General features: G+C 44.2%; 1 protein-coding gene across 2 annotated transcripts; it reads left to right on the plus strand.

Annotated features, from left to right (window-relative positions):
- Positions 1-555: 555 nt before the first annotated feature.
- On the plus strand, positions 556-16,769 carry LOC103917591 (selenium-binding protein 1-A-like). Of its 2 annotated transcripts, none has more exons than XM_009324782.1 (12): positions 556-636; positions 5,900-5,953; positions 7,040-7,152; positions 8,842-9,027; positions 10,609-10,729; positions 11,805-11,987; positions 12,083-12,261; positions 13,297-13,375; positions 13,872-13,993; positions 14,161-14,253; positions 15,248-15,366; positions 16,011-16,769. In XM_009324782.1, the coding sequence occupies exons 1-12, from the start codon at positions 633-635 to the stop codon at positions 16,171-16,173; spliced, it is 1,416 nt and encodes a 471-aa protein (XP_009323057.1). In that variant the 5' UTR covers positions 556-632; the 3' UTR covers positions 16,174-16,769. The 2 variants fall into 2 exon arrangements, with proteins under 2 accessions (XP_009323057.1, XP_009323065.1); XM_009324790.1 differs by lacking the exon at positions 556-636 and adding an exon at positions 663-706.
- The last annotated feature ends 7,977 nt before the right edge of the window (positions 16,770-24,746 follow it).

Consider the following 24,746-nt stretch of genomic DNA (forward strand, 5'->3'; position numbering starts at 1 on the left):
CAGCTGTCAATCTTGAAAGAATCTTCTTTAAGAAGTAATTCTGTGAAGTTTTCAGCAGGCAAGTTGTCTTTTTGTAGCTGCCTTGTTTAAGGGATTGAAGGGCCATGAAATGTTAAAAGCATTGCTGCCTGCCAAACCAGACACAGTTGAGAGCTGTGATCCGGTCTGGCATGCACTGACTCCTGGAGAACATGAAACATTGCCCAAAATCAAGAGTTTTAAAGCACAACTGTTTCCCCCTTTGCTGTTAGAAAGCATGCAGGCTCTCTCTGCGTGAGGGCGGTTACTTGGGTACAAAATACCCACATGAGTGTATCTGGAATATAAACAGGAGCAGGTGGAAAGTGCAGCAGCGTCAGAGCCGGGTGCAGCAGAGGACGTGGGCTCAAGCAGAGCTTTGAAAGCTTCCCCGGCTCTTTCCTGGCAAGCAGAAGCTGAATTTCTGTCCCCGTCCTCCCGCGCTCCCAGCTGCGCTGGATCCTCCCCTTGGCAGTTTCTCTCCCTAGTCCTGCCCGCCCCTTCACTCTTGTATATATGACCCTCTCCGAACAGCTTTTGCTTCACAAGAATCCAGTCCAGGCAGCTGTTCTTCCTCTTGCACGCACCCAGCGGCCCTGGGTGTCCGATCCGACATGGGTAAGAGATCCAGCCTGTGGATCCAGCCGGGATCTGCTGCTTTTGGCTGCAGTTCTGCACTGTGAAACTTGTAAGCAGGGGCCGGGGGGTTCGTTAGCATGGTGGACTGGTAAGGAGAGACGCGGGGCTGGAGCTCAGGATTTCCTCCGACTGTTAAAAGGTTTACTTCTTTAAGCTATTGACACCCCCCCCCCATGGTTTTAAATAAGTAGCCTTAATGCTATCAGTAAATGCCTTTTATGCTACCATTAAATGTCTCTTTTAGTACCTCAGCATTTAGAAACTGAAATAAGCATTTGGACTTGCTGCTCTGGTTGATTGTGAACGTGAATGACTCATAGGAAGATTGTCGGGAAACTGAGGACCAGAATTTAACTTTTTGCTTCTATTTTTGTGATAGACGATATAAGTTTTATGGACTTTCATGTTTTGATACATGGACAGGAAAATGGAGAGAGGGGACTAAAATAGATGGAAGTTTTTTTGCATGTGAATATATTATTGTGTAATTTGCAAGGGGAACACTTACATTGTGATTTCACAAAATGGGGTAAGATTGTAGATCTTAGTAAAAAAAAAAAAGCCCTTACTACACAAACGAAAACAATGATCCTGACTCAGCAGAAGTGTCTCCTCTGGTTTATCTGCCCAGGGTGAATGTTTACCTTTTTGTGCTTTTGTAAGTACTAGTAGTGCAATTACATTTGTTTTGCTTTGCTTTCTGACAAACTGTAAGTTTCAGTTGGTAACCTGTGATAATGACAGTTTTGTCTAAATGGTTGCGGCAGTCTGTAAGAAGTCGCTAGGCAGTGTATAAATAGTCAGTTAAATACTGCACCTTAAAGCTTAAAGTAGCATGATGGTGATGGATTGGTCACAAGGTTTGGAAAAGTATGCTCTTGGCAGTGTAGAAGATCAAGTCTTGGACTGCTCTTCAAAAATTTAACAGATCATTAAAGTCTGCATGCATAATTTGTTACTTGGAAAAAGACTTGTCTACCAGAAAGAATGTGCTGCTTTTGTCTCTGTTGTTCTGTAAAGCCTGTGTCTTGTTGTCGTGTATATAGCACAGCTGATACACTGATTTATTTTTTCCCATTTGTGTGTTCATTTCAGCAGTTTAGCACAATCATACCATAAACCAGATTTGCCTACCTTCATTTTTTAATATGTCAGTGTTTAACCCATGCATACACCTTACCTTCAGAGGACTTTCTATTTACTCAGGCTCTGCAAAAAGGCCAGTTTGGCCCAGATTTATTCCACCTAACTTTAAGCTCTCAACAGAGGTGCCTAATTTATTGCCACATTTCTCCTAAATTCCCTCTATAGAGTAAAGAGTCTTAGGCACCTTCACAGGTTGTCTTAAGTGAGCTGAAGAACTCTGCTGCCATAAAACGGTGCATATGAAAAGACAAAGTCTTTCCTGCTCCCTTCCTTTATTTCACACTGTTAAACCCTCTTTCTTGTGTTAATAGTTACCAAATGTATTATGAAATTGCGCTTTGTCAGGTGGGATATTTGTTTACAATGCTATTACCCAGTGTTGTAAATCTATAAACCTCATTAACCAGACTACTAGTGACTCCAGGTTAATCTGAGTAGAGTTTGCTTATGCTGCAGCTTCCTCAGAGGCTTTGCATATCACATCAAAACTTTTAACACACCGATTAGGTAAGTATAAATGGATTGGCCTTTTATTTTTTTTTTTTAAATAGCTACTTTCAGAAGTTTTTCATAAAACAATCTCCTAAATCTTGCTTTTACAATGTTTTGTGGTATTTGTTGTCCTTTGGGATGATCTGTATTTCCCAATATTTCTTTGCCCTGAGGAGCTCAGCATATCTGAAGACTTTACAGCCGTTGAAAAGGCGGAGAGGAAGCGCTTGTATTCAGAGAGGCAGAGCAACACGGTGACTTGGCTCACCCAGTAACAGGGACAAACGAACCCAGAGGTGCCTGGACCATTCCTCTACACTGTGACTGCTAGACTGACAGACCCAGTCGTCGTTCTTTGACCTTGCACAGTATGCAGTTTTACTTGGCACTGTGGTACGACTTGGTGCCCCCAAAAATGAGGGAAATGAAACGTTTTTATTCTTCGCTGCCACCCAAAAGAGTGTGGTGTCTTTTCCACCATCAGAGAAGCACTTTTAACATTTATGACATTGAGAACTGCCTCCTTTTTGTCTAAAACTTACTGAGTGGATGAAAAGCTGCAGGGAGTCCCTCATTATGCTTTATGTGGGAAATTACAGCTTACATATTTTCAGCTGTTGTAAGCGTAGCAAAATATCCCCAAACCTTGCTGTTGATTTATATGGAGTTTTCCAGAGTGGCCTGTGGATCATTGTTGGTGGCTCACGAAGGATTGGACAGTTGCCTTTGGTTTACTGTCCCTCCTGTTCTCCAAAAAGTGGAACAGAACAGATGGAAAGACATGAAAAAATACAAAGCAAAAGGAAACTAGACTGGACTCCCCAGTTCCCTTTGCTCTCCACAGGAGAGAATTGCTGTAGACAACGGTAACAAAGGGAACTGTGGGATTTTTATCAGCTCTATATACAAATAACTGCATAGGAGTAAGGAGGAATTGGGCTTATTGTAACTTTATTTGTGAAAAAAGGAAAATTGTACAATGAAGCAGTTAAAGCTAAATGAGTATGTTCTTCCTGTTAAATTCACGCGTGAGCCATTGGCGGTAGAGAAACATTCTTTGATTTAGAGAGGCAAGGAAGGTGGACTTTGTGGATGGAAAGCTACCCGTAAGAGAATTTGCCTGTAAAGGTGTAACATATATTGCAGCAAGAAAATCTCAATGCTTTTGTCCTCTCTGGAGGTTGCAAACCACACGTATGTGATACAGCGTCCCACTTCCTGGTATTCAAAACGCTTGGTCAGCTGCCAGATTAATGGAGGATCTGGAACGCAACAAGTAATATTAACGCGTTTAACCATGGATTATTAACATAGCAATGTAAATATTATTGTTAACAAGTTGCTACAAGATGGTGCAAATCACGGTTTCATGACAAAAACCTTATTTTATATTCACAAATGAGCTTGGCATCGTGTAACATGGAAAGGCTTGCATCATCCACGGATATCTTCAGGCAGTTAGATACAATTGTTCAGAATAAAAGAGTGTTTGAACAAGATCAGAGGGAAAGGAGAAAAAAATGTGCATGAGAAGAAGGAAGGGAAAACGTTCATCATCTTGGTGTATGTTTTCTCTGGAAAACAATTTGGCACAAATAATCTTTTTCTCAAAGTAATCTGCAGAAAACCGCATTTGCAATGCTAATTAAGCTGTGGTCTAATGCATACTGAGTTCCTGCTAATTTAGGTGATTGAGAAAATTGGAATAAAGTTTAAATTACAGCATAGACATAAATGGAACAAAGCAAACTTTATATTTTGTGCTTCCAGATAAAAATATTTCACAAAGAATGTGAAATTAAACCTAAAGTACTAAATCACTCTTTTCGAGAAGACCCAATTTTTAAAGTTACGAACCTCCACACGCAGTGAGCAAATTGCTTGAAGCATTTTGCCTTCCAAAGAAGGCTCCATACTTAAATGGGCACTGGAGCTGTCGCTACCTCTGGATTTGAAATCTTAGATCTATGGCATTCTGAAAAAAACTGTTGCTATAAACTTCTCTTTTTAAATATCAGAGAACGGCAAATAATTAGCTGGTTTGCTTATTTTTATTAGGGATACTTGAGGTACGGAGAGAGGCAACTATACTATGTTTTTGCTTCTGTCAAAATGCATTTCACTTCATGCCATACTGAAAAAATACGTTGGCATCCTGCTGCACAGCACTGCTATATTTTTGTGTTTTAAACAGCTGATTATATGCTAGCTCCGTTTAGGAATGGAGCGGAAGCTTCCTGCGTTGTGTTAAGCAGGCCTGCAGCTCCGTGACTGTAGAAGAGATTTGTGTGCATCAGTTAAGCCTGTAAACCTGCAACATGTTGTAACTGCCCCTTGAAGCAATATTTCAGAGTAATATTTTCTTAATTCTAGCCAACAATTTACTGATGCAAATCTGACCATATATGTTCTGTTGACTGTGTTAGAGTAGAAATCGCTGTGTACGAAGCTGTTTTAATATAATTTTTACTTAGATGTTGATTGAGATCCAAACTGATACAAAGGGAGCTAAGAAACTTTTTAGAAGCAAGCTGAAATGCTTGTGAAGTATTACGTGTTAGTAGTGAGCAGTGCTTTATGCTTGCTGAGGCTCAAGCTCTTAATTCTGGAAAATCCTAATATAGCAGTCCTATCTTTTTGGAAGTGAACACATCACTTTCCAGATAGAGGAGCTGTAGATAACAATTGCTGCAGTTCCCATTCTCTGTTGAAATGTTGAGGGTGTGTGCATAGAGACGCCGAGATGCATGGGTTGGTTTTGACTCTCGGCGCAGAAGAGCATTGCTTCTCAGTCTTCTGCCCCTATAAAATGACATGTTCCTCCTAACGCAGAGCCCAGCCTTGAACCAGACATGGTCCTTCTGCTTTTGTGGGGTTCTCTTTTCCGGAGGACATTTAGATTCCCTTTCTAGCTCCCTTTCTAGCTTCCTAAAACTACAGTTTCCCCACTAAGTTGTCTGATTCGTGATGTAGTTGCTGTGCTGGAAGTGGTGAATGAGGAATAGGACGGTTTCTGGCAGCTCTAACGGTGGCGTGAGAGCAGAGGTGGGGAGCTGAGTTTTTAATAGAGAGAAGGTGCCATGGTTGATAATTCCCCTTCCTCCTGTCCTTTCTGGTCACCTGCAGTATCGCCTCTTACCCAGGCTGTAAATCCTTAAAAATAACCACTTCTTCAGCATTTATATGCAGAGAAAGACTGGAGGCTTTCCAGTAATAATAAAATGGGTTGTTCAAATTGGGCAATCTGTCTACTTACTCATCTGGCAGTGATTCAGCAGCTCTCTGTAAAACATTTAACACAATTTTCTTAAATCCCAGACCCTTGTCATATATGAATGTGCTTTAAAATTGTGAGGCTGAACTCCTTGAAATGAAGCCCCAAATTTCCCATTATTTTTGAGCGTGGAGTGTCATATTGTGTATATTTTCAGAAACTCAAGTAACCTCAGCACTGACTGGAGTCAGTGAGACTTACAGGTGTTTGGCAGTGTAAAAATTGGATCTAAGATTTGTCAATCTCTGAATGCAAAGCTAATGCCCTCTTAGAGATATGCTTTAAAATAATTTGGAGATTAAAAGAACTTCTTTTTTTTTCTCCAATCAGCACAATGCGGAGCATGTGGTCCAGGATATGCAACTCCTCTGGATGCCATGAAAGGCAAGTACTGTAACAACTTTTCTAAATCCAGGCCATCAGTAAAGGAGTTGTTTTCAAATTAGATGAAGACTAGGTAGATACCTTCCAGAGTGGCTTGTTAATTAGCAAGGCCAAGGAGACTTTAAATATCAGAAGAGATTTTACTTCATTTTGCACCCAACTCTGGGCAAAGCATGCAAGCTCTGTTACCATGAGTTCACTAAATCGTAGCACTAAACCAAAGTGGGTCTGGGTTTAGATGTATGCGTGGCTATAGGATGCTAACACTCAGCAAACTGTTCTGTTTTTCTATGCAAAATAGAGCTTTGCTTTAAGAATATTGGGGGCAAGTCTTTAATATAAAAAAAAAAAGTTTCATTGGTGTTTTTGGATGGAGACCTTTATAGACTGCCCTCAGACTCTCTCATAAAAACAAGTGACTGTCTAGGACAGAAGAAGGAGAAAATAGGAGAAAGGGCTGTAGGGTATGTGTGAAGCTTCACTGTGTGCAGCTTCCCATCCACTTGTAGCTGTACAAAAGTTATGTTCTGTTCTTCCCAGCAGTGTCTGGCTAAATCCTGAACCTCGCTAAAGCCCTTGAGGAATTTTGCTGTAGCTTTTAATAGTGTCAGAACTTCCCCGTGAGTCCTTTGATGCATTTTAAAAGCCTCAATTTTATAGATTGTAATAAGTAGGCTTTTGGCATAGGTAGACTGAAATCTGGGCCCTGGCAGCAGGGAGTCAATCACTTGTGTAACTGGGGAAAGGAGAGGCTTGGCACGGCCTTGCAGGTGGGAAGGTGGTCTCCAGTACTGTCCTTTTTCAGGAAAATAATTGCATCCCCAGGGCCTCTTACATTAGGAGGGCGAGGGAGTGGAAAGGCCCCACAGCTGAAAAAGCATTTTCTCCTGGCAATTTCTGGCTGCTCAAACTATGTACTACTAGTGTTTCTCCATAAAATGGAAATACTGAGGTTCAGCTTCCTAGGAAGAATCACAATTTACAGACAGAGAGATTAAATCCAGAGAAGAGTCTATTAAAGTTAACCACAGCTTTTTGTAAAAACGGTTTCTTTTGATGCATTAAACAAGACTTCTGCCTTGAAAGGTCCCCGGGAGGAGATTGTGTACCTGCCTTGTATCTACAGAAACACTGGGATAGAGAAACCTGACTACCTGGCCACTGTGGATGTTGACCCCAAATCTCCGCACTATTGCCAGGTACCTGTGTGTAGAATGGCTCCGGTGCTCCATTTTCTAGGGTGGTGAATATTTGGGTTCACAAAATCATTTTCAAGTAGATATTTGTGTTGAGAACCAATCAAATCCTCTGCTGTTTTTCTTACTAGGTTACTGAAAGCTAACATTTATCTTGTTAGTCTCAAGACACTTTCAGAGCATTTTTTAGTTAGTATTTTAATAGTTCTTTTTGTAACACCATTACTGATTTATACTGAGCATGAGTATTAAGCTCTAGAAGGTAATATTTCCTCGGGGTGTGTCAGTAGTGTAAGACAGCTTTTATAATGTAGGATGTCTGATACCCTGGGAAATTCTGCACATTAGGCATTATAAATCTAATCCATTTACTTCATAAATGGAAAGCTGTGGGTAGGTGTCGTGGTTTAACCTCAGCCAGCAACTGAACACCACACAGCTGCTCGCTCACTCCCCCCCGCCCTGGAAGAGTAAAAGTGAGAAAACTTGTGGGTTGAGATAAGAACAGTTTAATAATTGAAATAAAGTAAAATAGTAATAATAATAATAACAATAGAAGAATATACAAAATAAGCGATGCACAATGCAGTTGCTCACCACCTGCTGACCGCTGCCCAGCCAGTCCCCATGCAGCGGTCGCTGCCCCCCAGCCAGCTCCCCCCGGTTTATATACTGAGCATGATGTCACATGGTATAGAATAGCCCTTTGGCCAGTTTGGGTCAGCTGTCCTGGCTGTGCCCCCTCCCAGCTTCTTGTGCACCTCCAGCCTCCTCGCTGGCAGAGCACGGGAAGCTGAAAAGTCCTTGACTTAGTATAAACACTGCTTAGCAACAACTGAAAAATCAGTGTGTTATCAACATTATTCTCATGCTAAATCCAAAACACAGCACTACACCAGCTACTAGGAGGAAAATTAACTCTATCCCAGCCGAAACCAGGACAGTAGGTAGCTACTGATAAACCACATCCAAAATATTGGTAAGACTGTCCTTAAGCTGCTCAGTTTGTTACTGCAGATAGTGTACACTGAATTGCATTTAAACATGCAGTGCTTGTATGACTCAAATTACTGAAGGTACTTTGGACTCTGATCTCCATGTGTTTAAAGAGTGGCGAATCTGGTTTGACAAAAAAGATTTTCATAATTCGTTCTTTTTTTTTATAGCTACTGCTTAGGGTTTTATTGCGGAGTGGAGGAAACAAATCTCCTAAAACTTTGACAAAACTTAGCGGTAATCTTTCAACTTTTCTTAGTTATGCAGTGGAAAAGTAAAAATCAGAAGCAAGAGTGCAAATTAACATGTCAATTTGCTACAGTCAGACCCAGTTGTAATCAGGTAAATCTTGTAAAGTCAGAGACTTGCAGCGCATGGACAAGTGGTGTTTTTTTCTGTTGTTTTTTTCCATATCATTATTGCACGTCTCCTTAATTAAATAGAGTCTTTTAAAGATTTGGATTAATTTAATAGCATACAACATTTAACAAACGCTGTGCAATCATGATGTCCAACTTTCTTCTCCCACTTTACAGCTTCAGCTCTGCATATCTCAGGCTGAATCTGCTTCCTGAATAACAAATAGCAGTTTCCTTCTGCTCTTTATTAATTTATGCTTTGACATAAAGACCCATTTCTTTGCCTAGGGGAAAAACTATACCAGACTGAATCTTAAGTCTGTCTCTGACTTTGTAGGTGATCCATCGCCTGCCCATGCCGAATCTTAAGGATGAGCTCCATCATTCAGGGTGGAATGCCTGTAGCAGCTGCTTTGGGGATGCCACAAAGAGAAGAAACCGTCTGATTCTACCTAGTCTGATCTCTTCTCGCATTTATGTGGTGGATGTGGGAACAGACTTGCGAGCTCCTAGAATCCATAAGGTATATTTAGATGACTTTAAGCTGGGTTTTTTTTTCCTTATATTTTGACCAAGAGACAGTGATTTTATGGATTCCAACTTCAAATTAGAATAGGGGAGTCAGAACAGTTACGGAAGCTTTTGTCAAATATTAGGAACTTGTGGGAGTTTTGAAACTCCTACAATTTATTGATAAACTACACACAAAAATCTTGCACTAAAGAAATACGAGTAAATGTGGTGTCAAACACTGAAAAATTAGGAAGTTCCAGAATTCAACCTGCCTCTGCAATATGAATTTCAGTCGAAGTAGTTGCACACTGTATTACTGTTTTTGACTGCAAGATCACGAGGCAAACTCCTACCTGACACATTCAGCCGAGCATATGTAGATTGTATGTTTTTCAGAGATGAGTTCAAATTTGATTGGATTTTCACTGAACAAAACCAGATCTCTTCTGTAAAGGACACCTCCTCCTTGATTTGTAATCCTTGGTTCCTAAACATGTGATATGTAGATTTTTTAAAAGAAAAAATTAAGAAAATGTTTTAATATGGGGAAATGAACTTTTTTTTAAATCTCTTGTTCATGGAAACAATCGAAATTTTCCCAAAATAAAACTTCCACTGCAATAGAATTCATTTGGCAGAGATACAGATATTGGCAAAGATACAGGTTCGGATATAGACTTACACTTTTCCATGTCTAACTGTTCAGATTCTCTTTACTGTCAGTGAAAAAGAAATAGGCATTGCTGGAGTCAGATTTGTCTAACCTAGTTTAGAAAACTGTTTTAAGGTAAGGGAATTGTGTCTTAAGAGTGTTTGTTTCTTTTCACTGACAATAAAGTAAGCACAGAGGATTAGCTTAGATACAAATATATACGCTGTCAGCATCTGTACTTAGTCAGATGAATCCTACAGCAATGTGTGAAACTTCAGTACAAAGTTCCAGGTTTGGCAGAGGCAAATTTAGTGATCAAAACCATATTTTGAAGATGGGTCATAATGTGGAACGTAAGGAAACTTTTTAGTGGTCTTTTGTCCCACCCCACCTGCCTGCAAAGACTCTCATTCATAGTCTTTCAGTTTTGAGTTCTTTAGAACCTTGCCAGCCTTTAACTATTAATGCAGAGGAAAAACCCCCAAAGGTCTCTTCTTGTACAGTGAATTTTATTTCAAACTGAGTCTCTGGCAAGCCTCAAAGATTTCTTTTTTTTCCCCTCTGAACTGCTACTACTCCAGTGAGAGCTGATGGCTGAATGCACACAAGTGGTGTTTCTGCCACTGATACTAATTAAAACAAATGCAGATGTCAGTGTCTCACTGATGCAGGAATTAGACTGATTCTAACCACACAACTCTTGCTGTTTATATTTTTGAGAAGAACAAATAAATGTCATGGATGGTACTGTTTTACTGGGCAGAGTGGAAAGCGGGAGGTGGCAGGTGCTCAAAGAACAAAGTAGCAAAGGAAACAATCCCCTTCACACATAGCCATTCCCACTCCTTCCTCTCTCTTTGAAAATTGAACTCTTAGAGGTGGAGCGGGTATTCTGTAGTGATCTTGGCGAAGGTGACTGACTGTGTATACTCATTTTAGATTGTTGAGCCAGTGGAGTTGTTCTGGAAGGGTAACGTGGCTAATCCTCACACCTCTCACTGTCTGGGCAGTGGTGAAATCTTAATCAGCTGTTTGGGAGACCCTTCTGGCAATGGAAAAGGTATTAATCCCCTTCGTTACTCTAGAAAAGTATACGTGGTATAGAAGTATCACACCCCCAAAGTACAGGCTGCAAAGCCAGATGCATTGTTAAGAGCTTGCAGTTCTTTTGTGCACATAACCATTCCAGTGGTTGTTTGTGTAACTATAGAATAAATACTTCAGTTACCAGGTGAGCTGTATGGACATTGTTCTGCCACAGCAATTCAGTCCTGATGTGGAGGAACCTCTGTGGGACTGTTGATGAGTTCTGCTTCCATGTCTCAGTCTTTCAAATACATTACTAAAGAAGATCAACTCTAGTGGTTATAATGCGAGCAAGAAACCCATTAACATTCCACTTGGGCCCCTTCAGCATAGAGCAAGGAAGAATTGCTTTTGAACATAATCTGTATCAGCTCAGTATTTGTGACGAGGACTTGAAAGATTCTGTTGCCAACCTAAATCCTCTTTGTCTCATTGTCTAATGAAAGTTAAGCCTTTCAAGCTATTCTAGATTGCATTTCCCATTTAAAAATTTTGAAGGATTCTTGCGTATAAATTTTGTACCTAGTCAGATGTAAAACACCTGACATCTAAAGGGAAATACTAGCTATTAGGAGAAATGTACTTCGGGTGGTAAGTGGTGAACCCTGCTCCTTTTCACAGGGTTTTTCTCTTCTGGATCGTGGGCAAACATGTCCTTGAATAGATGCATATTATGTACGTAATTCAAGGGTATTGGTGGCAAGCAAAGAATAACAGAGGTGACTCCTCCAGGATCTTCTCTAAGATATCTCTTACTTGAAATGTGCTCTAGGAGGCTAACTGATTTATTGGAATGACTTGAGTAGAAATAGAACCAACTGGAGCTTAAAAAATTCATTACAATATGATGAAGTTCTTTAAAAATCCAGCTTTCATTTGCTTTAGTCCACAAAAGCAATACCAATGGAATCACAAAACTGTCCTTAAGCACAGAGTTGCATTTTACAGCATGTTTAGAAAATAGACATTTAAATATTAATATATTATTTATATAAAGCTGTGAATTTGTGTGAATGTCTTCAAACAATTTTCTTTGGGTTTTATATCAGGTGGCTTTATTTTGCTGGACGGAGAGACCTTTGAAGTGAAAGGAAATTGGGAGAATGGGGAAAAGGTACCCCCCCTGGGTTATGACTTCTGGTATCAGCCACGACACAATGTCCTGATGAGCACCGAATGGGGAGCCCCAAAAGTCTTGGCAGATGGGTTTAACCTGGCTGATGTAGAGAGAGGTGAGGGAGCATTTGTTTAAACTCTCAAAAGTAAAAGTGATTCTTCGTTAAACTAGTATCTTCTGTACTTATTTTTGGCTGACCTGATCTATTAGGGCATTACGGCCGCCGCATTAATGTGTGGGACTGGAGCACTCACACCTACATTCAGGCAATTGACTTGGGGAAGGGCTCCATACCTTTGGAAATTCGATTCCTCCACAATCCGGATGCTGCAGAGGGGTTTGTTGGGTGTGCTCTGAGTAGTGCGGTGCATCGGCTCTACAAGACAGAGGTAAGTAATGAAAGCCATGGCAAACATAGAAGCTCAAACCTGGTTGTTTCAAAAATCCACCAATCACTTGGGAAATAGTAGAATTCTGATTAAAAAAATAGGGCTCCTAATTCCAATCTAATTCTAGCCAAGCTATAACATTGTGTCAGAGAGCAAACCTGCATGCGTACAAGCCAATGCCATGGCTTTCTGAAGCTACCGTGTAGTCCCTCATCTTTGAGCAATTGCAGTTGGTGGGCATTTTGGGTACCTCTGCAGCCGTGTTGCTGATGTCCAGCATGCAAGTCTTCAGCAGCCTGATCCTGAAAGGAGGCAAAGCTTAAGAGGTCGTAGTGCTGGTCTGTCAGCCCCACTTCCAACTCTCCTGCCCTCCACAATAACTTGTTGATCATTTTAATCACAGCTAATGAATTGTGAAAGTCTCAAAGAGGGGAAGGTCTTGCCAATGATAGAACATTAGTGATGACTTGGGCGCGAGACAATCTAATGAGCACTTGCACTGAGGAAATAGCTGCAGCATTAGCTCAACAGCTTGCTTTCTGGCCTGTAAGCTGGTCAACAAACATGTATCAGTTGGACAGCTAATCAGAACGTGTGAAACTTGTCACCAGTGTCAATGTGTGCTGCCTGCTGCTTAGCCAGTATTTGGATGCATGGGGAAGACCTGAAGGTAGAGGAGGGAGGGAAAGTGATGGGGTCACGGAACGGGGAGTAGAGCTATTGGCATTTTAGAGGGCGAGCTGAAGACAGACAGGACACCAAACTGTAGGAGATTAGCAGTCTTTAGTTCTGCTACTGTTACAGCAGTCTGTCTGAGATGTTGTTGCATAGTTTAATCATTAACATTCTCACTGGCAGTGTAGTTACCATCCTCACCCCTTGGTAACACTTATTTGCAGTGTGCATATCACCTCCATACAGGACCTCTTAAATAAATAGCACTATTTGCTTCTCCTCCCTCTGTCATGCATAGCTGAGCCCTCTTGGCTAACATCAAGGCAATAAATGCTGTGTTCTCTCCTGTACCTTCTGCAGAAAGGAGACTGGGCAGCGGAGAAGGTGATTGAAGTACCCAGCAAGAAGGTGCAAGGATGGCTTCTCCCTGACATGCCTGGTTAGTGTGAGCGTGTTTGGAAAAGAAATGGGGTGTGCCCTCTTCAGTTCCCTGGTACAGTGTAGCTTTTTGCAAAATCTTATCCTTAAATGACAAACACTTGTAAAATACTAAATTTCTGTTTGGGTTCTTTGTGTAACACTTCTGATGTAACCAAATTAGCCTTGCTTATGAGCCACCAAGCAGGAGATTGTCAGACCTCTGCTCCCACACTGCCTAATGCTTGAGGTCAGTTTCTCTAGAAAAATACTTGGAGTTTGGGTCTTTCAGCACGAGCTCACAGTGTTCAGGAATGGTCCTGGGGATGCTGGTAGAGCCTGAACTGCCTTTGAGTAGGCACTGGGTTTCCAAGGATGATTGTGTTTGTTCAACCCATATCTTAACCTGTTTTTCTGAGGCTACTATGAATAGAATTTTGAAAAATAATAGGCTTGTGGTCTTGTTTGTTGCTGGTCCTGTCCGTTTCCTGACTTTGCTACTGAATATTTTCTTGAAGGTCTTATTACTGATATCCTCATCTCGCTGGATGACAGGTTCCTGTATTTCAGCAACTGGCTGCACGGAGACATCCGCCAGTACGATATCTCCAACACCCGCAAGCCCAAGCTGGTGGGACAGGTAAGCCAGCATCAGAAAAGGTGTCGTGTACAAGGGCAGTACAGTCTTATTTCCTCTTTTTTAGAAGGATAAAATGACAATTTACTTTTGCTTGAGAATTGTCACTATATTGCTTTCCTGTTCGTTTGATAGCCGATGCCGGTTCTCACACATTCCCTTGGTTACAGGTGTTTCTGGGAGGCAGTATCACAAAAGGTGGACCTGTAACTGTAGTGGAAGACAAGGAATTGCAGTGTCAGCCAGAGCCATTTGTGATCAAAGTAAGTTTTCCTAACGTGCACGTTGTCAGTGTTCTGCTAATTGTAATCCATTTTGAAATAGCGCTACACCTCAGACAAATGTACAACATATAAAGCCATACCTGAGCTAGTTTATATCTTGGCTTACAGCCTGGGCAGGTCTCACGTTTCAGCATGGACTGGAGCTAGTAAATCCTGGTAAGTGTTCTGGGTCCCTGGTGGAATTGGACAAGCTATTCAACTGTACTGAAACCTGTGTAATTACATCTTCCCTGCAGTTGTTAGCTAGCTAATTTAAAGCTGATGCAGTGTGCATTCATCATACTGCCATCATTGCTTTTGATAATCTTTCAACAACTGATGGTTGAAGCACTAAACCAGCTCATTCTGCAGTGGTGTGTGTGTGTGTGTAAAGAGTTCGATGGCATCTGGCATCGTGATAGAAAAATGAAAGAGCATTAATTGTCTCTGGTCATTATCAATGTGCATTAATATTATCACTGTCAAGGCAGCTATCTATGGAAAGTCTCATGGGATGTGCAAGAACTGAATATGGTCACGGCTAAGATCTGTTGGCCACTGAAGGCAGTTGGAGGAAGTTCCACGTACTCCTTTTCTTCATAGTGCAGATTCTGACCGAGCTGCAGTATAGACAAGTTCTTATTCGCAACTGTGTTACGTGACCCATCTCTTGATTTTTGACACTTCCGTCCAAGTACAGCAACCTGAACCCTTCAGCCCTTACTTTCTTACATTGCTAGTTCTGTGAATTAAGTGGAACTCATCTGGATTGGCTTCGAGGCTCCCTGTTAATAAGGAGTAAGACTCCCAGTAAAATCTGTTCTCGCTCCAAAACAGGGGATTTGGTGCTCTTGTGTCAAGGATTTCAGAGTGCTGGATGGTCCTCTGAGTAGCAGAACTGCTGTGCTGTTTTGTTTTTCATTGCTGTTGCATTTCTTCTGTTCAACCTCCGTGGCAGCTTTCTTGAGCACCTTGTTCTCTATTATAATTTTAGGGGAAGAGGGTGCCAGGTGGACCTCAGATGATTCAGCTTAGCTTGGATGGGAAGAGATTGTATGTCAGCAGCTCTCTCTACAGTGCATGGGACAAGCAGTTCTACCCAGATCTTGTCAAGTAAGAAAACTTGGGTAAAAAAGGATGACTGTACAAGCCCATGTTCAAGATTTCTTTCTTAAATAGTGATATGCATATACCAGCTGGTATACTCCCCACACAGGGAGACTGAATCCAGTAACTTCTTGCACACAGCCTACCAACCTAGATGTTTCACCCACTAGCCAGAATCCACTCCTGCTCAACAGGCACACAGAAGTTGGGGTCTGTGCACACTATTTGTTGAAATCATGATCTGTTTGGAAGTAGATGAGAATGGGAGGAAACCAGTGAACATGACCTAGCCTCCTGGAATCCGTAGGACTTCCGCACCGCCTTTGAGTGTATCAGCATGACTTTCTATTTTTTGGAATTAAAGAAAGGAGATGATGATCTTCCAGATGGCCACAGGAGGGCATAGTGCAGCTTGCCTATTCCTTTATAAGCAACAACAGCTATTAATTTTCAGTCATTCATTGCTAATTTGAGGTTGCAGGTTTCACTGAGGCGATGTAACTCACTTTTGAGACCTGCTAAGCCCCAGTTTAAATCTGGGATTCTTTCCATTTTATATTAAATGAAGACAAATCCTGCCCAAATATGGAAGAGAAGAGCAACAAATATGAATCCTTTTCCCAATATCTGTTTTCTTGTCCCTTTTTCAGGGAAGGCTCTGTTATGCTGCAGATTGATGTGGATACTGAAAGAGGTGGATTGAAAGTGAATAAAAACTTCATAGTGGATTTTGGGAAGGAACCTGATGGGCCTGTCCTAGCTCATGAGATTCGTTACCCTGGTGGAGACACTACCTCTGATATCTGGATATAATTGTAGTATGGAGCTGTTTTCTTTTTTTGCTTTATGTCTTTTTTTCTCTTTCTCCCTCTCTCTCCTCCCTACCCTCCACTTCCCTTTTGTATAGGTGAATCGGTTCAGCTGGAACTTTGTCCGCTATCTAAATTTAGACTTCCATTAGGGTGAGCCACAGAAGCTCCACTTTCTTCTCATTCTGAGGCAGCCAAGTGAATCTCTCTGAAACATGATATACATCTCATTTTCTCTACTCCTTCCCCTTTCATAAGGTCCTGTGTAATCACTGTTGACTGTAGGTTTCAAGGCCGAGGTCACCAGTCTTTTAAGGACTGTTTGCATTGTTCGGTGCCACTTTGTCTTGCCACTGTTTGCTGATGGAGAAGCTGTTCCTAAATAACTCCGTAAGAAGGATACATTCCATGGGCTTGCCCCAGAGCAAGAGTGTCCTGTCCCTGCAAAGCTTAATTTGCTTATAAAGTAATCAATGCTTTACAGCAGACACAGCATAAAAATCATGCTTATCTAATATGAAGCCACATGTTTCCGGAGCTGGGTTATATTTTAACATTTGTGCATATGTGTTATAAAAAATCAACAATAAAATTGTTCTTCAAGTCAGGTGGAGCAGCACATTTTTTTTTCTTTTTAGCATGTCAGCATTTTCTATTTCAAAGAACATAAATGTAAGGTCATTTCAGAAAGTAACAGTGTCATTTGTCTAAAACTTCTTTGGCGAGGTATTTATTTTCGCTGAAGCCACCTTTGTTCCCATTATTGCAAGCAAAGATTCTCTTCCATTTTCTAAGACTGGAGAAAACTGCAAAAAACTTTTCTGCACACTGTGCCAAAGCCAGATGATGCTAGCAGCAGGTGTCTTACGGGTGTCTTTCAGGTGTCTTGCGACTTCTTGAACAGACAAGCACTCACAACTCCACCCTTCCTTCTCTTGCCAGTTCCTGATGCATCTTCCCGAAGCTCTTTCTTGGGTCTGATTCTCTTTTCTGCCTCTTTAGATCTGTTGCTTTCCCATCTGTGTCCATTGCCAGCCTCTGCCGTTTCCTGCCGAGCTTTAGCATTGCCAGTTGTAACGCTGGAATCACATCAGCAGCGTCGGAGGAGCAGTGTGTTAATGGGACTTCCTGCTGGAGCCTTTTGGCTGGGGTTTTTTCCAACTTTCACTGTGCTTCCACGGCAAAATCCTCATCTAGCTGACAGATTTTATAATCAAGACTTCATTCTGTACACAGCTGCTTACTGTCTTGCCTAACGTATTTGGAAGCAGGCTTTGAGAGTTCAGTTTTGTGTTTTTAACATAGGGCAGCTGGACTGCTGCCCCTCTTTGAAACCTGCGACAAGCAGTTCTGTTAGGACCTTGTAAAGCCAGAAAGCTTTCTAACTGACATGGCATTGTAGCCACCTGTGTCTGATGTGAAAGCCCATTTTCAGCAGCTTCTTGTTAGAAATGGGTGGTGTTTAAACCACCTTGCTGCAAGGACCCATTGTTTGCCTCGCGAAGGGACTGGTTTCAAGAATGGAGTACACACTGCTAACCCATGCAAATGCTGCTAATAGTCCATGCTGAGTCCACTCACTGGTACAGTGAGTGCTCAGTGTCTAAATAATCTCATGTTGTCCAGGAAAGTCATTGATTTGTTAGGAAATCATTTGCTACTAACTAGTACTACTGGAGCCCATATTTTTTTCACACCTATTTCCTATACAACTGAGCGTTTTAAATTGGAAAAGGTGCATGATCTTCCACTTGGCCACGTGAGGGCAGACTGCAGCCTGTCTTCATGCAGTACAGAAGTACATCTAGGAGTTTCTCTCACTCTACTAGCAATCTTAGGTTGTGATTTTCCACAGATCACAAACTTGCTAGTGAGGGTGGCCGCCAGGTCTCTTCTCAGTCCATCAGCGTATTGCAAAATGACTGAGGTTTCTCATTCCAGCTACAGTGAGCGCTCCAGTCTGGGTCCCATCCTGAAATCCCAGTTGGAAATGCCCCTGCATACAAGCATGTACAACTACGGAAGTGCGGATTGCTTCTATTCCTTGTAAAAGGCAAATATTAAATGTAGAAAGGTGCTTAGAGAAGGAAGAGAACAGCAAAACGTGGGACTGTCTTGAATTAAAATATTTCATTTTTCCAAACACCTGCTAATCTGGGTACTGAAAAAGGTAAGCTGTGAGTAGAGAGTTTCTCCTGATTCTGAGAGGAAACCAATGGGTCTTGCCATGCTTATGGGATCCATGTCTGTAGTAGAGATTCTGCTTTTAGTATGTGTTCCTGTCTGGGTCTACCTTATTGCAAGATGAGCTTTACCATGGACTCACCTGACTGTATTGACAGCACCTTCATTGGCTTCATTGGAAGCTTCTGAGGGGACGCTGTCATGGTAAATACCCACAGTCAGTCAGAGGCCATTGGAAATGGACCCCAGAATTTCAGACGTTAGTCAAATGCCTGCTTTTTGGAGAATCTCTGAAGGTGGTATGAAACCTTACCCTCATGACTGACCATGGTCTCTCTCATGTTTGTCAAAGTGGAAGAAACACATGCAGTGAAACAAAATAAGTTGGCGAATGCAGAGCAGGTCCAGATATCTGGTGGGTCAAAAAAAGATACTCACATATTCATGCAGCAGTAGTGTAGAGGTTTCACCCACTAGCCAAAATCCATCCTTACTCAGAAGCACACAAAACTCTGGGTCTGCACATACTATTTGATACTGTTTGTTGAAATCATGATCTACTGGGAAGTAGGTAAGAATGTGAAGAAGCCAGCGAACATGACCTAACCTTCTGCAATCCATGGTACTTCCAAACTGCCTCCGAGTGCATCAGCATGACTTCAGTTTTTGGAACTAAGTAGATGATATTCCAGATGGCCACAGGAGGGCATAGTGCAGCTTGCTTATTCCTTCATAAGTAACTATTTCCTAGTTTTCACTCATTCATTGTTAATTTGAAGTTGCAGTTTCATTTATATTTCGGTTGCCAGGTCATGTCCAGGACAAGTAGATGTGTTTATACCAGAAAGAGAGTCTATTTGTAGTATTTTCAACAAGTGCGGGAGGACAGCAAGATATATTATATCCCAGTTATTAGCTGGGAAAGTTATAGAATGGAGAACAGTTTCTGCTTAAGTGAAGCCAGAGCAGTTGTGATGAGAGTCACCATTAAAAAAATCTATTTTTTGGTCTGCTACCTTGAGCTCTCTACTTCTCTGATGAAGACTGACCACCTATTTTTAGGAGTAAGAGTGTAAGGAAGTGCCTTGTTACATACAGAGAAGTGTAAATGAGTCCTTGGAGTGGAACCTGAAATGTTTAGTTAAACTGCTCAGCATATGCATGTAACAATTTCCTTCTCCATCAGCGGAGAAAAGTCAGCCGTTCTTGTTTTCCTTTGTTATAAGCTTGGAGTCTGATTTGCAGTGCTCGTAGGGACTTTTAAGGAAAGGTGCTAGTGCCTGTCTTCAGGCAGAGGCATGGCAGAGGAGAAAAAGCAGGTCCTGCTCGTCCGTCCTCCCCAGCTGCGTGGTGCTGCCACTCCTCTTGTGCCAGATGGAGCGATTGTGCGGTTGTGGGAGGAGTCGGTTGAAGGAGCTGATCCGGCAGAAAACCGCGCTGCCAAAAAAGTGACTCACCGTCCATCTCCCTGTGGCTGCACATGGCAGGGCCCTTCAGTGGCAGCCTGGAGTCACGTCTCATTACATGGTGCCTGAAATCACAACCTAAGGATGTGGGTTTCGGATGGGTTTGTCCGGTCATAGCTGTGGGCTGTAGTGGGGAGGGGTGATCCCACTGCTGCCGTGCTTCTGGCCAGACCTTTCTGCCCCCTCCCCTGTGACTCCTGCTCCAACAGCAAACCGCTCCTTTGGAGGGGAAGGGGAGGCTGAAACAGTAGCGGAAAAAAGGCAGAGAGGTGCCTCGAGGGAGAAGTGTAGTTGTGCTCTGCTGATGATCCCTCCAGCAAACCTTGTAGCCTGTACGTGGTACTGTTGTTGAAGTGATGTGCCGAAGGGCACCGCGTGTACCAGGTGTGAGTCCTGTAGCCCTGGGACATTTGGTTTGTCCCTGCTCGGTGAGGTGATCAAGAGAGCCAGGGTGGTGGATCTGAGCTTTGCATAGTCTGCCTGCTTCTAACAACATTTGCCTTTTGTCTTAAATGTGCCTCCGCCCTTCTGGCTGTTGGCATTACCGCTTGTACCGAAGTCTTGAGCACTCTGTCTTTCTGTCTCACGTGCCTCCGGTGGACTCTTCTCCTCTGCCGCCCCCAGAGCCGTTTGTGTCTTGCCACCGCCAATGTGCAGTGAGCTGTGCCACCTGCCATCGACTGCTTGCTGCTCCGCTGGGGACCCGCAGCCGGCAGGGAGGTTGCCTGCCAGGCATCTCACCTTCCTGCTCCCTTTCTGCTCTCCCCTCTGTCCTGGCAGGAGGTGAGCTCTGCTGGTTTTGCTCCGTGTTTGCCTGCGCCGTGAATTTACAGTTTGCCAGCAAAGCTCCGTTTCACACCATCTTCAGGGGTTGGATGGTGTGGTTTTCCTTCTGCTCCTGAAGAGGGGGATGGACTGGAAGAGAGTGAAACCCTTGGGAGATGTGGAGCCTGGGAAGGTCTTGGACAGCGTACCTCTGCTGGCGTTTTTTGCCGGGACGCTGGTGCTGACTGCAGTCTTTCCAAACTCTCGTGGTGCTTAGCTGACCTGTTTGAATGTGGCAGGAGGCTGTAAAGGGAGTATGGCGGCCAGGACAAAAGTATGGGAAGGGGGGATTTAAGAATGCAAGACGATGAGCAACACTTAGACAGCCTGGGACACCTCCAGGGTTTTATGGCAGGGTGAGGTGGGAGGGGAGAGAACGTCGTCCCTGGAGAACCGGGGGAAGGTTGGAGACTGCTCCCGTAGTCGGGGGAGTTCTTCCTTGGGTGTTTAGAGCAGACTTGGTGTTCTTGGTGAAGCAAGGTCTTCTCCCAGGACATTTAGTGCGCGGTGCCGGTCTGCACCAGATTGCATCACCTAGTCTTGCCCATTATCCAAATTATAGGATGCTCTTCCCTATCAGGGTTGGAAGAGGTGGTCGGGAGGAGGGGAGTAGTTGCCACCTCAGTGTGGGCTGTCCAGCGAAGCCCCGATTGCTTTTCCATGTCATGGCTTCCCATCTCTGCCTGCCACAGGGAGCTTTACTTGGGCCGAGAGCAGACCACGCTGATTGTGTTCTCCGCTAACCATCGCTTGCTTGCTTGTTGGTGTTGCTGAGCCTGCTCTTATCCTTCCTACTATCAGTTTTAATTAGAAAACTCTACACCCCACAGCTTGGTTTTGTGAGGGATGCCAAAGACGTCACCAAGGAAAGCCAAAGAGGACGACCAGCAAACTTTGTTAATGAGTGGAAGACTAATGAACTTTTTAATTAGCAGGCGTGCAGGTGCAAGAAGAAGGTGCAGTGAGACATGCACATCATGACAGCAGAAGCCTGCAAAGAGGCATCAGCTGAGCACCTGAAATTGCTTCTGATGGAGCAGGAGCTTCTCGCGCGTCCTTGGGCCTGGTTGTGCTTCCTGCCAGCCGGGCAAACAAGGACGGCAGCACGTCAGGTACAATGCCTGAACCTCTCTCTTGGTTTTGATTGGAGAAAGATGGGCCGTCCTGCCCAGCTCCGAGCAGCATGGGAGAGCAGTGGTGAGCTCTGCGCAGTCAAGCGGAGAAGAGGGAAAGTCTGTTTTGAGTTGCTCTGAGGAGGACAGCTAGCTCCGGCTATGGAGCTGCTCCTGGACTGAGGGCTTCCTTCTGTCACGTTAGGGAAATGCCAGCCAGCCCCTCATTTCCCCAGATCCCTGCTGGCCTTTCAGCCCTTTGGCCCCCAGCTCAGCTCATGCTACTGCGTGCTGAGTTCGGCTCTGTCTTTTGCCTTTCTCAGCTGCTGGACCAGAGCTGCGGCTGCATCCTCCCATCAGGCCTGAGTGTCCTTCAGTGGGCAGCATCCTCTGGTTCACAATGCCTGGAGCACGTGTTTTGGCCATCCATCCTGCCAGCCTGGACATTGAAATTTCCACTCTTTGTGGAAGGATTGAGAACGAGCCTGCATGAAAAAGACATTTTTTCCTTTTCTACTGCCTGAAGCAAAGTATTTGGCAAGCTGGGCCCACCTGCCTCTGGGTAGTGCACTAATTTTTTGAGAAATTGCTTAAATCTGGGCACTGGTGCCAGGTGCTGGGCTGCTCCCATGTCTACCTGTCAGACGTTTAAAGTGCTGTTCTGGAACCAGAGACCCATTAATTACAGCCCTAGTGAGATGGGCTAAGCTGTCCTCTCTTCAGATAGAGATCTCCAGAGGGCTTCTTTAATGTCGCTGTCAGATGTTTCTGCATTCCTACATGGAGCAATTACTTATCCCGTGTAATTTGCCCACTGATGGAGGAGTTCTTCCACAAGATGCGATACTTGTTCACGGTCCACGGCGCTTGGTGTTTTCTTCCTGCTTTAGTTTGGCAGGTGGTGGCAGCCAGGCCCATGGTGATCTCAGGAGGGGACCCTTCTTTCCAAAATTCTTCTGTCCGACACCTCATTCCCTTTAACAGAGACCTCTGCTGTTCCCGTGGGTGTTTTGTGGCAGTTCAGTCTAGTTTGCGTGTAATTTGACCGCACCGGTGCCAGGCACTTTGCGGTGTTAGTGCCTGCCATGGGGCTTTGGGTGTTCATTGAGCAGACTGGTGGGGAGAGTAAGTAGCTACTGCTCAGGCACTGTTTCACTGTGCTGAGTCGCCCCGAATCCTAAAGGTTCCTCTTTTCCACAGGTTGACTGTCTTCCCACGTGGAGATACAAACGTGAGAGGCAGCAGGCATGTCTTGACCTTGTAAGTGCTGCATCAACAAGGGCACAGACTGTGTTTCCTGAGGCACCCATTTCTAGCCTGATGTCTTTTCTAGCTGTTTGGGAGATGTCGGCAGCTCCTCGTCTGATTTCGGTACTGTTGGAGCCCCCTGCCTCCTCTCGTGGGCACTTATCCCAGTTGGCAGTCCTTAGGAGCTCCGAAAGTCTTCTTTCTGGGTAGAGGCACCTCTGGACCTGGCTTGCTGAGCTGACGCCGCGAGCCCATGTCTTCAGCTCAGCCCTCAGACAGAGACATGCCTTCTGTCAGGGTCCAGATTTCAGAGGTGCCTTTGGTGGCCTCCGTATGTTCAAACCTTGTAATTTCCAGGAGGCTGCTGGTGGGGCCAATTATCTAGCTGGACTTCTCATCCCTCGTGTGGAATTTGCAGCCGCTGCACATTTGTATGGCAGGAACCTGGGTACGGGGGATGGCTTTAATTAGCTTGTGTCTTGGCTGGGACATGGAGGCCTCCAGAGCCGAAGAAGTCCTGGTGGAAATCAGCAGAGCCCCAGGATCAGATACGGGAGGTTGCGTTTAGGAAAAAGACCTGCACGGACCAGCAGATTTTTCCTCTAGATTGGTGGTTAGCAAGGCGGAAACAAGCCACAGCGCTGGTCTGGCACCTCCCAAACGCTTAGGAGCGATGGCTCCTCCCTTGGCAGCTTGCTTTCTCCCCCCACCCCTTTGCCTTGTATATAAGGCCCCCTCGGAGCAGCCTTGGCACAACACAACCCGCTCCGGTGAGGCAGACAGCAAGCTGCACCTCCAGTTCCAGCACCTCTGCTCCTGAGGAGAGTGAACCAGGCGGCCTTCAGCATGGGTAAGAGATACTCTGCAGCCTCCCCGCAGCCCACAGCAGCTCCAAGGCTTGTAGGTCCACCCTGGATCTGGCTCCAGCCGCTGCCTGGAGGCTGCAGACATCCCACCTTGACACCGAGTCCCCCCTGGGGACTGGTAGGTTTGTTCTGAGCAGCGCTGCAGGAAGGGGAGAGGTGGGACCGAAGTTTGGCGTTTTGTCTGACTGGTACCAAAGGTTTCCTTTGTCTCGCTACCGATCTGCTTCCGGGGGATCTTTTTGCCTTGAAAAGCTACTTCCATGTGGCTGCAGCATCCGTGGTGAGGGGAGCCTCCCCTTCTGCTGGGGAATCGTCAGGGAGACAAGAAGCCAGGGTTATTTTCCAGGCTAGACCTTCAATACTGACATGGTTCTCAGTGTAGGCTCGCTCTCCTTCACTGGGGCTCAGAGGATGCAAAAGGGAACGGAGCAGTGGTTTGGTCTGTGATATCCTCAGTGTCTCTTCTTCAGGGGAGGATTCCTCTCCTGGATCTGAGAGTTTTTACTGCCATAACAAAAGTAGCTGCTGGTGTCAGAGGTTGCCGTTGACAGCTGGGGTGGGAGAAGGTCCATCGGGTGGGACAGAGTCTTCTGCACAGGCACCTTTCAAAGATGTGGACGTTTCTCATTTTATTCTTCTCTTCTTCTCAAAGCAGACAGATGCAGGCTTCAGTGCTACGACTACCCCATCTGCCCGGATGTTTTGAAAGGCAAGTCCTCTTGAGCGTGTTTTGGAGTGGGGGGTATTTGGGAAGGAGCTCCGTGTTCATGGAGACCACTGTTAATTAACTGTGTATGCTGAGTCCCTTCCCCCAAAGGGAGAAAACTGTAACTATATGGAGATCCACTTTTCGTGTTTTCTCACCTCTGGGTCAGT

Source organism: Pygoscelis adeliae, unplaced genomic scaffold, assembly GCF_000699105.1.
Source record: "Pygoscelis adeliae isolate BGI_AS28 unplaced genomic scaffold, ASM69910v1 Scaffold890, whole genome shotgun sequence".
Taxonomy (NCBI): domain Eukaryota; kingdom Metazoa; phylum Chordata; class Aves; order Sphenisciformes; family Spheniscidae; genus Pygoscelis; species Pygoscelis adeliae.

What these genes read in the sequence shown, in the direction of transcription:
- LOC103917591 (XM_009324782.1), top strand. An exon ending in AATCTCCGCACTATTGCCAG is followed by an intron (nt 7,153 to 8,841) that starts GTACCTGTGTGT and finishes CTGACTTTGTAG; the next exon opens with GTGATCCATCGCCTGCCCAT. An exon ending in CCCTTCTGGCAATGGAAAAG is followed by an intron (nt 10,730 to 11,804) that starts GTATTAATCCCC and finishes GTTTTATATCAG; the next exon opens with GTGGCTTTATTTTGCTGGAC.